The sequence below is a fragment of the Rhincodon typus genome, chromosome 8 (assembly GCF_021869965.1).
Source record: "Rhincodon typus isolate 14 chromosome 8, sRhiTyp1.1, whole genome shotgun sequence".
Taxonomy (NCBI): Eukaryota; Metazoa; Chordata; class Chondrichthyes; order Orectolobiformes; family Rhincodontidae; genus Rhincodon; species Rhincodon typus.
Genome location: NC_063339.1, coordinates 68,553,655 through 68,567,774, shown reverse-complemented (window position 1 = coordinate 68,567,774; position 14,120 = coordinate 68,553,655). Strand labels below are relative to the sequence as shown.

The 14,120-nt window shown below is 41.1% G+C and overlaps 1 protein-coding gene across 1 annotated transcript in view; it reads right to left on the bottom strand.

The window, feature by feature from the left end:
* The window catches only part of slc8a3 (solute carrier family 8 member 3), a 412,792-nt gene that overhangs the window by 42,785 nt on the left and 355,887 nt on the right, over positions 1-14,120 (bottom strand). Inside the window, exon 5 of the mRNA XM_048600418.1 lies at positions 13,307-13,431. Coding sequence (XP_048456375.1) covers positions 13,307-13,431 — 125 coding nt within the window. The remainder of the gene's footprint in view (positions 1-13,306; positions 13,432-14,120) is intronic.

Genomic DNA, 14,120 nt, shown 5'->3' with positions numbered 1-14,120 from the left:
TTCACTCCTATTTCAACTCTGATTGCTAGCTTCTCTTCCTTGACCATGGAGACAATTTTCCAGTTCCTTTCAGAGTGTGCTGACTTGAACATTTCACAATTCTAATGCCTAAACATTTTCAATACTAATATCTACCCAAGAAGATAAACTAAAACACTTTGATTGTTGTGATAGGTCATTAAGACTAAAACTTGATTCTCCTGTAAGGAGAAACTGTTCTCCTTTCCAAACTGAACTCCTATGTTCTCCTCAATGCAGCCATGAAACTTCTGTTTCAAAGTCAAAACGAGTGACATTTTAGTCAGTTGTAAACTCAGCAATATAAACATCTCATCCATTAACACTACAGGGGTTCTCTCAGACAGTTGACTGCAATTGTACATTTTTTTAGAATTGATGCACATAGGTCACTGTTTTCCAACGTGTTAGAAAATTTAATTTCACAGAACTGACCCACATCCATGTGCCTCTACTTTAAAGTCTAATGCTCAAATATAATGTATCATACATACCTTGTGTCAGAGATTAAAATGAAACCAAGGGAATTGTATTGTACAGGACGATGGGATTGAGGCAATATATTTGACTTTGTCAAAAACGGCAGAGGGGTCAAAGAGAGATGCACCCTGATTAGCCACAGAGAATGCCTTTTTAAGTGATGTTGATTAAAAGTGCTCTGCAGCTCTGGCAATATAAAATTTGCTTCAGAGAGATTTGAACCCGGAGTCCCAGCAGATGTCAGGCTTGTAAAACAGAACTTGGTTAGAACGTTTACTTGGCTGGGAATTAATAAAGATTCAATCGCTATCACGTCATCCTGAGCTGCCAGGGAATGAGTTACCAGTATTCTCAACGCAATACGTTATATCATGTTAGTGACAAATGGTAAACTCTAATGCTACGCTGGCTCTTATTAACGCTGAACATCAGAGTAGTGTCTTAGTTGCTCGGCTGCCACCTTCAGCAACTGAATGTGAAGAATTCAAATTGACTGTAGCTGACTCATATAAATTAATTTTAATCATTAGAGTAGTTTTCAAAATGTACAATGGTAATTGCAAACAGCTTTCTCGTTTACTATAAATCCCTCCTGTCAATGTATTTGTTTTGTTATGTGGGAAACATTTGAACATGTTAAATTAGTGCCTCATTTTCCCTCTGTAGTATAATGCAATGAAAGACAGATGTAAATGTAAGTAAATGTTTCAAACACAGTAGAGAAAGCAAGCTGCTTAAGATTTCACAGCAGTTTAAAAATAGATGCCAAGTGTATGATATTAAAGTAACTTTTAATTAAATGTAAAATATTTCAACAGTAATCTGGGTTTTGTTAATAAAAACTGTTTTCTCCTTATCAGTTATCAAGCTTACTTGAATGGTCCACCAATCAAACTCTCACCTTTACCCTTAGTATCAGCACACAGTCAGTTGAAGACAATTTGCTCATCTCCAGTTTTCTGCTTCCAGGCAGGATGAAGGAGACTGTCAGTTCAATCAGTGAGCGACCTTGTCTGGGTTTGGATTGGAGATGAAGATGGCTATCCACTGAGATGAATGTGCACCTTTCTCTAATTATCTGTGAATGAGGATGATTGCCAAGCAATCAATAATGGTGGAAGTGGACACTGTCGCACTGTGCTATGACCATGTGAATCACTCAATATTTGGGAAAGGGGCCTGAAGAGTCAATAAGGTGCAAATGCACGCACTGCAACATAGGAACATAGGTCTTGGAACAGGAGTAGAATATTCAGTCTTTCAAGCTTAGGTCCATTTTTCAATAAGATCATGGCTTATCTGGTTGTGGCCTCACTTTTCTGTCTGCCTTTTATAATCCTCACCTAATAAAATCTATTTAACTCAGCCTTCAATAAATTTAACGATCCAGACACTGCTGCTTTCCAGGAAGGAGAATTGCGCAGACTAATGAGACAAATAATTTCTCCTCATTGATATCTTAAACAGGTGATTGCTTTTTTGCAACTGTGTCTCTCAGTCTCCCACATGGAGAAACATTAGCCTCGTATCCAGTCCCCTTAGAATCTTCGATGTTTCAATAAAGTCACTTCTTGTTCTTGTAAAAGCCAATGGGTAAAGGGCCAGCCTAATCTTCAGTGTACTAATGGGTCAAACCTACCTTCCCTGAACTCTTTCTAAAGAAATGTTATCACTTTCCAAAACTGTGCACTGCACTCCAAATATAGTTCCTCCAAAACTCTGAAGTAACATTTCCTTACATACACATTCCAGTTGTCTTCCAACAAATGCCAGTATAACTACTGCATTCCTAATTTCTTGCTGAAACTGCATCTTAACAGAGTTATACATCTATGTTCAGCTCATAAGGCCACCCTTATCAAATCTTCCCTCAATTTTTGATGTTTCATGTGGCTATAAATGTCAAATTCAATTGCTCAATAAAGTCATCCCTGTTGAAGGAAGAAGTGGCTAAATTTCTACGCTTGACTACAGGCCAGATAGCCAGTCTGGTTTGGGTTTTACTGGAGTTTCATTTAAGCAATGCCCTGTTGTTAAGACGACCTTGTCAGATTCACTAGCAACAACCATCTCCTCTCGCATACCCATCCTGCCTTGTATGAAAATCAAAGCCATTGTATCACTCGCAACCAATTTCATCACAGTACTGATGAGAAAAGACTCATTTATCAAAGGTTTTTGAGTTGCACTCGTCAGGGCAATTCACAAGAAATACCAATGTAAGGAGAAAACACCATTCTTACTGTATGAGGGGACAGTGCCTGGCAAGTGAATGGTAGCATTGTTGCTGTGGAGAATGGACTAGTCGTACGATAACTGCCAGGTAACTGCCAAGCTTTGCTTTAATTTTAAACCAAACAGTTCAGTTCTGCTTGTTGAGAAATCAGCCAGAGAATGGCTGCACTTAATTAATTGTGCTGAAACAGACACACTGTATGCACATGTTCTTGTTGTCTGCAGAGACTAGGCCCCTATGTATTAACTTATATTGCTTCCAGTTGGAATACATTGATATTCATGTGAATAGTTCTGATGAGTGCAAGACAAATAGCTTTGAAAAAATGTCTTTTATTCACCAGCCTTAATTTCCATACTACCAAACAACTATTCTTCATTGTAATTGCTGCCATGAGTACAAAGACGGCTCACCTTTAATATTCACTGGGTGTTGTGCACTCATTGCTTCAGCAGGTGGTTTGCCTCAGTCACTGTTTTAATGTTGTTTTTCTGAATACTGACTAAATTGCTCCGTGCTGATTGATTGTGTTATTATCATCTTCTATTAGTTCCAGCAAACAACAGATTGATTTATGCCGGTTGTACCAGGATTATGCTAATATGTCAAATGGTCTTGCTTTTACACAACTTCCAAACTGTAGAGTTGACACTTTGAGCCAAAGGGTTATCTTCCATTACTTGGGCGTAATTGTACTCAGCTCCCGACCTGTGCAGTTCTAAAGCTATCAGACTTTTAATCTGAGTTAGCAAGGTGTAGAGCTGGATGAACACAGCAGGCCAAGCAGCATCAGAGGAGCAGGAAAGCTGATGTTTCGGGTCTGGACCGATTCTCCAGCATCGGCAGTTGCTACTATCTCTGAAGAGACTTTTAATCCTTTCATTTTCTGTCATTTTTATGAGACTTGAATATACTCTGAGGCCATACAATGCATTTTCTTACAGGAAGATGTTCTTTGCTCCCCATTGGCAAAGTATGTAGCGTAAACATCATGTGAACTGATAAATTGACACGACACTGCACTGTGGCATGAGACTACGTTGAGTTGACAGCTCTTCACAGACTGATGCAAAGTGAAGTTTCAGTAATTCCCATGTGTGTTTTGAACGTCTTCATTATTAACTACTTTAGTATAGGTGTAGAGTTGCGAATATAACTTGGCTCTTACTGTTCTATAACACAATTCTCAGGTGCAACTCTCAAAGCAGCAAGTGGAATCAGAGAAGCTAACAACACACACAACAACTTCTTAACCCACTGTGCCTGTTTTTCTCTAAATGAGCCTCCTTATTTCACTCTCCTGCTTATAGGCCTTCTACATTATCACAATAACTCCATGTTAAAAGTACTCCATTTGGAACATCCTGAGTCACAGCAAGTGTTTAGAGAAATGCAACTTTCTTTCTTTTTAACCTCATAACCCTTCACAAATCTGAAGACCTCAAACAGGTTTTCTCCCAAACTTCTCAGCTCCAGAGCAAGTCCTATCTTCTGAAGCCTCTCTGGACTGCATTATCTAAGACACCAGATTATTTGCCATTAATAACGTGGAATCAGGGCTTCTGAAGGGCTCAGAAACAGGAGGTATTGTACCAAAAGCCACCAGTCAGGGAGCTGTCAGCTTTCTGTTAGGTCCGGATACAGGCATGTAGCATCGGATCGGGATTGCAGGATGGGGTTGAGCATCAAGCCTTGTGTCTAGCTGGCAGTGAAAGAACTGGGGAAGTAGAGGTTTGAGAGGTCACAGTGAGATGGGAAAGGGGGTGTTGTGGGGATAGGCCCAAGTGGCTGTTTAACGATGGGAAACCTTTGCAGCTACTCGCACAGGGAAACTTGCGATGCTGGGTGGTTGGCAGTGAAATCTCAGCGGAGATGGGATGGGGCTCTCAAATGGGAGTTAATTGCCTACTTAACAGCATCGATTGGCCTATTGGCTGGCAGAGGGCAGGCAGCGGGCAGGTCACTGGCTGTTCTAATGAGCCCTTCCACCTTCACATGCACTGTCTGCTGCAGGAGTATAAAATCCAGGCCTTCATAACTGTAACCTCATATCCCATTTTCCTAAGTCCTTCCTCTGTTCGGCTGCTCACACTAAAGCTGAACAGATTTAAACCTCAAACAAACTGCATTAACGCATCGTCTGTTTTGTTCTATTTTGTTTAATAGTATTCAGAGAAAAATAAGTCACCTCTGTGATCCATAACTATTTCTGCTTAGCTGCCTCTTTTAGGACCCATGCGTTTCACAGGAAGTCTCTTGGTTCATTCTCAATCTCCCTTGTTCCCTTTACTCATTGGTGAAATGGATTTTACTCAGTAGCTGTGTGGATGCTCTAGCGTACTCACACATGAATGTCAGAACAGCTGTCACACTGGTAAACAACTGAGGCTGTCAGTCAAGTGGATTCTCAGCAAACTTCACAGTGTACCTCCTTATTGGTGCCAGAACCATGGAGGAGGGGATTGGCACTCAAGCTGTGAAATGCATATTCAAGCAAAATGGTTGTTACTTTGAAGGAACACTTGACATTGCTGTTTTCGAAAATGGTATACCAATCCCAGTGAGTGGGTTTAATTGTTGTGGTTACTCTGTCACTCATTAAAGCACCAGTCTGCCTAATTTTCTGTTTGTTTTTGCTTTTCAACTGACACAATGAGTGTGCGCTATTTTTAAAAGCAAGCACGGCTATTTTTAAAACAGCCAACAATTCTCCTAACTCCCAGGCTTCCTCAAGCTTAATACTTTTGCCCCTGTTGCTGCCTAGGGAAATAGAGCAGGACCGAGTGAGAACACACATCAGCACTTAATTCAGCACTCTTATCGGCTTCAATAAGCCAGTTGGAGTGACACTGCACTTTAAACAATATGTAAGCCTTGTATTTTAATTAGCAGAGTGGTACCAATGAGATGTTAGCATCCCGGCTGCAGACAGATACCAATTAAAGTGCACTGCTCTTCGAGGTTAGCCCCATGCTTTATCTCACTGCCTGCTGGAAGCTGCACTGCTGACAGGATACGCAATGAAGCACTGAGCTGGATTTAAAACAAAGGAGGGGGTGTCAGTGCCATTGCAGCTTCTGTGGATTTCAATATTAATGGAAATTACAACGAGGCTTCAAGAAATTTCATTATTGTTACTGATACCCACAGCAAGCTAAGATGGAGAGATGTGGGGCCTACACAGGCCTAGTTTTATTAGCCCCAAAGGGACAACAGTCTCATCATTTAAAGATGCAGTTCCCCTCACTGCATGAGAAGAAAATCTTTGACACAGATCATGTTTCTTTGCATTCCTTCCCACGCTAAGGGAAACAGTTACACAGGCTCCATCAGCACCCCAATTATATTGAGCAGATGGAGCATTTTTAATTTGTTGAGCCTTGACAGAGTGTCAAATACAGCTGTGACAGCCATATCATGGCTCTACTGAGATCAGTGCATGTAATTTCCAAGTAAAGATTACAGGAAGGGGATCAAGAGATCTGGTTTTATTTTTTGTCCACTCAGGACACCTAAATTGAGAGCAGTGTTTCCATCACCACCTGTCATGTTCACCTCGGGATCTCACTGTTCTCTGAGGCTTAGCACCATGTGAGGGCCGTGCAGTAGAGATGGGGAGGGGGCTAGCACAGGACAGAAATCTCAGAAGACCAGCATACATGCATTTGTTCTTCTGCACTTTTCACATTGCTGCAATGTGGGTAATGAAGGCATAGGTTCGAGGTTGGACAGAGTGGGTTCACAGGAAAGTCAGGTCTGGATGCTCACCATGGACCTGAGTCTGTTTCTACGTCAGTAAATTACCCATTACAGGGGAAGGGAAGACCGATTACAGATTTACCCAGTGGTGAGGCCTTCATTCACGTTGAAGTGAGCTTCCTGTCCAATGAGAGCACAGGCTGGCCTGAGAAACTGCGGGACTCATTTGCACTCCCCAAGACAGCCTTCGCCGATCCTCCCGAGGGTCAGAGCTGCATTTTGTGCTGAAGCCTTCATCAGCCAGAAATGTTGAGCAAGATGCCATGGGAGATACAGAGGTTCGGAGCAAAGGGCACGGGCAGAGCCGCACATCCTCAATGACAACCTCGATCTGATTTTGGATGCTGTGAGGGAGAGGAAGCAGGCCAGCATCTAACTTGGCTCAAGCCTGCCCTCATTATCTAAGGTGGACGGCTCCTCAACCATCAACTGCCTCCACCAGATTCAAAACCCTGGTTACATGAGTGTTTAATAATAAGATCCTAACCATTGTAAATGGCCTAAACAGGAATGCAGGGTAGATTGCTGGCCCACACTCTCCCTGCCCTCATGGAGGCTCATGAGTTAAGAAGCGGGGAGAACACTGGCTCACACAATGTTGCCATTATTTTGGGTCACCCACCTTTGTACCAATCCATGCTGACACTCGTAAAGTCACCCCTAGCGTGAGCAAGAGAAACTCACTTCAAGAATAAACAAAACCCCAAAATTGCACACCAGAGTATTTGGCTTCAAAATGCCACCTTAGGTGGTTGTTGGAGCTAGATATGTGTGATTCTGGCTGGTTTGAACACTACCTATCCATTAGAGAAGGCAGACTACTCATTTTTGATCATGTTAACACAAAGTCAATTACAACCCATTATTCTATTATTCCTACTGTCTGAAGATGCAGAATACAGCTGTTGCTATGGTGGCTGCAAGGAAATTGCTACAATGTTAAATATACTCATGTAAAAGCCACACTTCCAAGACTAAATCTTTCATTAAGAAGGGGCGGACTACATTTTGGAGAGGTTGGAACCAGCCTCTTGCAATTGCAGCTGCAATGTCAGACGCTGTTTGGGCCAACCCATGCTCAAGAGTCGTGCAAAAGATGCCAAACGTATTTTTTTATTATTAAAGGTTTCTTTGTAACAAATAACCATCATGATCAGACATTATTTTCTTATACCGGATTCATTAAGTTAATCAGATTTATCCAAAACAGAAGCCATATAACAAATTTATACAAATTCATTCAGTTTCTTTTCTACAGTGCATAAATGAATAGCACTTAACAGCACAGCAGAGTAGGCACTGAATATACATTTAAAAAACCCTGAAGAGTCACTCTCCGCCACGATTCCAGATTCATGTAACTTGCTCCAATCTGCTGCTCAAATTCGCTTTGTCATTAGCCATATTATTCCACAAATAATCATCCCCTGTGCCGTCAAATACCTTTGGATAGCCTATACTTCTTGAATAATTTGATGACAATTTCTGTTCTGATTTCATTGCAAGCCTCCACAACTCGTTCACACAGGACTGCTAATGTTGGAGTCAGCATGCTGCCTGCCTTGGAAAAATGTCTTCTCATCCAACCATTCCACATTTTTATCCTTCTCTTCTCTACAGACACATTCGTTGGTTCATCAAGGCTGGTTAGACTACAAGATTCATTGAGAGGTCACTGTGATCTAAGTTCAGCAAGAAGGGGGAGACAAACAAGGCAGAAGAATACACAATAAATGGAAGAATGCTGAGAGTTGTAGAGGAAGTGAGGGATCTTGGACTGAATGTCCATGGTTCGCTGAAGGTGCAGGACACGTCGGTAGGTGGTTAGGATGGCATATGTAATCCTTTCTTTTATGAGCCAACATGAGTCATTAGTTAGGTCACAATGTGATTATAGTGTGCAGTACTTCCCACCTCAGTAACTGCAGTACTGAAGAGATTTACGAGGATATTGCCAGGACTGGAAAAATACAACTGTGAGGAAAGATTGGGCAGACTAGAGTTGTTGGCCTTGCAATGGAGGAGTCTGAGGGCAGACTTGAGTGAGATCCTCAAAATTGAGAGGCCCCGGATAAAGCAGGTGCAGGGATGATTTACTTTAGGAGAGAGGTCAGAGATGAGGGAGCATGGAGTCATAGAGTCTGGGGAGAAAGATTGGAGGGGAGATGAGGAGGGGGTAGGGGTGTGAAACTTACTGGCTGAAAGGGTCCTATAAGCAGAATCCTTCAATTAGAAGCTTGGAAATACACCCCAACTTGATAACCCGCAAGGCTATGAGCTAAATGCTGGAAATTGGGTTGAAGCTAGATGGCTTGCTGTTTATCCAATACTGCAGACACAATGGGCCAAATGACATTTTGCTGTGCCACATATTTTCTATTATTTTATTGGTAACATCATCGACAAGGTGCAAACTGAACGTGTCACAGATTTTTCTTTTCCGTTATATAACCCTCCCAATCGGAAACTCCTCAGCCGTAGTTTCAAGCCACCTTCATCTGTCCATCCCGAGTCTTGAAGACGGATGACTACTCATTTTGAGAAGTGCTGTTTAGGGAGGATTTTTTTTTCTGAATATCACCATTGGCAGAAACTATATCCTGTCATACGTACACAACAGCACAACGTGAATTCACACTTTGCAAAGCCAATTGTTTTCACTAACATTGTTATCCCTCCAACTTTGCTTGCTTTGAATTCTCTCACTGTGCACAATTATTTGCTGTGTATTGATCATTCCTTCTTGACACCACTTTGTCATATCAGAGGCCAGGATTGGCAGGACAGTGTACGCCAATGAGGTGGCAGACATGACATCACGTATTACTGTGTGCAGACACAATGACATTTAATGCTGTGCCAATCTGTGATTCTACCAATTAGGAAAAGATTGATTTGAGTGGCTAACCAGATGTTAAGTGCAAAGAGTTAGAATTATTTTGCTTAAATGTTGGGGGTTGACCTGTACACAGGGTACATGAAAAATGAATGATTTTTGAGCAAAGGTTGGAGGTCACTATTTGCAACACATTGACTATTACTCTGGTATCTATGGTAATCCATCTAGCAAAAACAAGTTACTGGCAAATGCGTAAAGAAATATTATTGCTACATGCTTCCACCTCTCAAAATATCTAACCACACAGTTGATTCATGGCTATGTAGTGATTTTGTCAATATTGGTGTTTGTGTTGGTTTTTAAAGAACATTTTAAATTATGTGACAAGGTAATTCTCGATAACACACTCTGCTTAAAATAGAGAAATTCACTTATAGAAATTGGGCTGATGATTAAACCTAGTGTTCTTATTTCTCTGTAAATAGTCTTTGCTGCTGATAACATAATAAGATGAGTTGGCAGCCAGAATTCTGCATTCTAATATATAATGAACAGGATGGTGCCAATGACAAAAACGATAAGAGCAGATGTTTTTGACGCTAACCTTGGTTCTGAGACAATACTCAGGAGTGACTGGAGGCAATGACAAATGAGGTGTGAATTTTCCATACCCCTAACATTTAGTAAAAAACCGATGTGGTTCACTTTACTGTCCTTTAGGGAAGGAAACTGCTTGCCTGACTTAATCTGCACGTGACTTCAGGATTTCCCCTTGTGCCAATCAATAGGATTGCCATTAGACTAGCTTTAAATTCCAGATTTATATTGAATTCATAATTTTAGCATGATGGAATTTGAACCCGTGTCCTCACAACATTAGCCTAAGGTTCTCAGTTACTAACCCAGTGATATTATCATTATGCCACCATCTCCTCCAAAATTAAAGAGGTCGGTTTCAAGGTGAAGACAGTTAAGAGGGCTGGAGAGGTTTATTGGGGGAGTTCCCAATTTTAGGAGTCCGATACTTGATGGCACAGCCACCAATGGTGGAGCAATGAAAATTGTGGAGAAGCTATAAATAAACATTTGGAGGATTTTAAGAAGTTACAGAGGGAAGGAGGGGTCCATGGGAGGATTTGAAATCAAGCATCAAAATGTTAAAACTGATGACCTGGAACAAATAAAGATCAGTAAGTGTATGGAGCTTGTTATGAGTAATTCCATACACTATCAAAGCTGCCTGGTGCTTGTTCTATTAGTGGAGAATTTCTGAATCAGTAAGTGCCTGGAATTAACTAAGAACCGTTGAATAGAGCTGGACAGCATCTGAAGAACAGTGCTCTTGAGTGTGAAAGGTTTGCACAGAGTTTGAGGAGGACAAAAAAGAATAACAGACCATGGTCACAGTAACTGAGAGGATCATTCAACATTGGTTCAAGCCATTGTGACGCAGGCGGAGGGGTAGAATTCAAACAAGAGTTGCAGAAGAGATGGGGTTGAATCTGTGAGATGACACCATATTCAAGGACTTGGCAGAGTGTAGGGCCTGGGCAATGATGAATATTGTGTTCTATCAGGACTGAGACGACAGCAGCAGTTTTGAAAGTGAGGAGATTAATAGCTACAGACAGAAGTGGGGCAGAAACATCAGAGACAGGGACTCAGGACTAGAAAAGGGAGAGGATTGGTGGAGGAGATCAGGTTTTTGAATAAGGGGAAAGAGGAGATTCAACACATGCAACGGTAAAAGTGCTGGGCCACTTTGCAGATGGGGGCACAGACTGGTCATCCAATAGGTTCCCCGAGCTGGAACAAACCTGACATGCGGCCTTTACAAGCACCGGGAAGGCTAAGCTGGTGGAGAGATAGACTTGTACCTCTCAATGGGAGGAAGTTCCACCCTTAAAACAATGAAGGTACAGGCATTGGTCAGAATATTCCAAAACTCTCTGATGCCCTGTTCAAAATGGGAAGGAGACAGAAAGCAGTAAACTTTTGGTAAGTTAGGCCAACGTCTGTTATTGGGGAAAAAAAAGCTAGAGTTTCATTATTAAAGGAAGAATTAGCAGGGCATTTCGAAAAGTTTTAAGAAACGTCAACATGGTTTTGTGAAAGTTCTCTGAGGATATAATAAGTGGAATTGATAAAGGGTATCTGGTAGATATAATGCATTTGGATTGCTAGAAGGTATTTGATCAGGTGCCACATAAAAGATTATTGGACAAGATGGAAGGTCATGATTGGAGGTAATAGCATGAACTGAGAAATGTTTAACACACAGAAGACAGAAAATCAGGATTAATTGGTCTTTTTCAGATTGGAAATATGTAACCAGCGGTCTATTGAAAGGATCAGTTCTGGGGCCACAATTATTTATCATCTATATTAATGACTTGGAGGACTGGGCAGAGAGTAACGTATCAAAATTTGCTGATGATAAAAAAATGGATGGGAGGAGAATTGTGATGAGACAAGTAAAACCACAACAAATACGGATAGGTTGAATCAGTGGGCAAAAACTTGCAAATGGAGTATAACATAGGAAAGTGTGATGTCACACATCAATAATCAAAAGGCAGACTATTATTTAAATGGAAAAGACTCCACAAAAGTGCAGGAGGTCCTCGACGGTCTTGTGCATGAAATACAAGTCAACATTGAGGAGAAGGTGGTCTTAAACAGTTTATCAAGAGAGATGAACCGATGTCAATATCACAGAGTCATTATGGTGCAGAAGAAGGCCATTCAGCCCATTGTGCTTGCACCAGTCCTCCAAGTGAGCAATTGTTGTCTGGGTTTCCTCATGACTGAATTTCAGAGATACCTCAGAGTGATGTACACTGCGAGACATAACTCTGTGGACAGCAAGAAGCTGCAATCTGTAAGGCAGAAGCTTCCTTCAGAAAAAGATCTGGTGGTTCAGCATAATTCCAGCTTTTTAAGGTTTTAGGAGGAGAGGTAGAGAACAAAGCCGAGGAGGGAAATTGTGCAAACAAATATTCCATTGGCTCTTACATTCTGGCACCGCCTCAGTCGTCTTCCTATTGGAACTGATATCAACTACTTGATAAATTTTCTCAAATGCAGTAGCTTTATTCTATTGAGACAGAAAGAATGTGTTGAATAATATATTACCCACCTCTACAACCTTGGGCACACTCAGAACACCATGCATTCTTGGTATTACATAAGGAGGCGAGATTTACATTTTATTAGCTGGGAGTGCAATTGCTTATGAGGCAAGTTAAGTTCACCACTTCAGAAAATGCTGCTAATGATTTTCCTTACTTTCCCAAGATGGTCTCCCGATACCAGCAAGAATTCTGTTCGATGCCCACTGCATATATTCAAATGGTAGGCGAGTGGAAATCCTGCTCCAAAGTTGTGAAAGCCTAAAGGTCTAAGGCCTTCAAGAAAGCAAAGGGGCTGCAGCAATAAAATGGTCAAGGCAACATACTCTGAGCAACTGGGGTTTAACTGTATGCGTGCTTTCCTAATATTTAGCACACCCCACATTATCTTTGCCACTAAAAATACACTTGGTTCCAATTCCTCGCCCCCACACCTTAATTCTCATAATGAAGTGTGAAATAATTGGCCCTTATTCATGTGAATTTATAAGCAAAGAACTAATAAGAATAGTCCTGAGTTCAGATTTAATTTCAGAGACTTGTAACTTGTTTTAATAGAACTAAGAACAGATGGCAAACACCCACCCTTTTCATCTCATTCCCCTATATATTTTGATAGGTCTGTCAGGTAAATACTGTGATATTATTTCCAGTGAACTATATACATAGGAACATCGGGACTGAATGTTGGACTTGGCTGGTTGCCTCCTCAAGCCTGTTCCACCATTCATCTAGACGTTGGCTGATCTCCCATCTCCATATCATTTTCCCCGTAATTCCGTATCTCTTAATACTTAATCCCTTATTTCACATGCTTAAAATGGAAATTAAAGGATTTTGTACCTTGAATTCATAGGATTCTTCAATGATGACCTCCAATTTCGGATGCTCACCCAAAATGGGTTTCCCCATTTCTGCGATCCGTTTTGCCTCCTCTTCTTCAATTGAAAGTTTCCGACCAGAGTCCTCTGCAAAACAAACATCTCTTTCATTAGTTAAATCTGCAATGTTGGACTGTTTTGTGTGGATATGACTTCCTCCACTGTTTCTGCAGCTTCTCAGAGACTGAAGAGAAACTGTCACCACAGACACCATACTGCTGTTCTATATACTCCGAGAGCCGCAAGACAATTGTTGATTATTTAATTGCACTTTTGTATTGATCCTAGTCCATCTCTGCCCAATGAAATGGTTACAAAGAAAAAATGTAGAATCTAGTAATATATTCAAAATTCAATCCAGAGGCTGGATGAATGTGTTCTGCTTTTGAAGTCAACATATTAACCTTGGCTCATTGAAGCACATGGGCTTAAAATTAAGTTAAAGTTGTGGCTAGGATCAAAAGTCACTAACTCATGATTAATTTTTGATTGTAACATTCTCAGTATTTCCCTCAGTATTTCTGCTGGAGAGCAGAAATCTGAGTGCTTCAGTGAAGATGAAGATTAAAGCTGAGTATCAAAGTTGGACCGGCTACAGTGTTGTATGGCAATGCGATGTTGTAAGAAACACAAACAGGATACAAGAAATGGCACCTGAATGCTGAAATTCAGATACATGCCAGGCCCCTGGCTGAATATTCATGTACATCAGATCTTCAACTGGTTTGAGGCTTTAATCTGGTCACCACAAAGAAGTGTAATCAAAGGCAATTCAT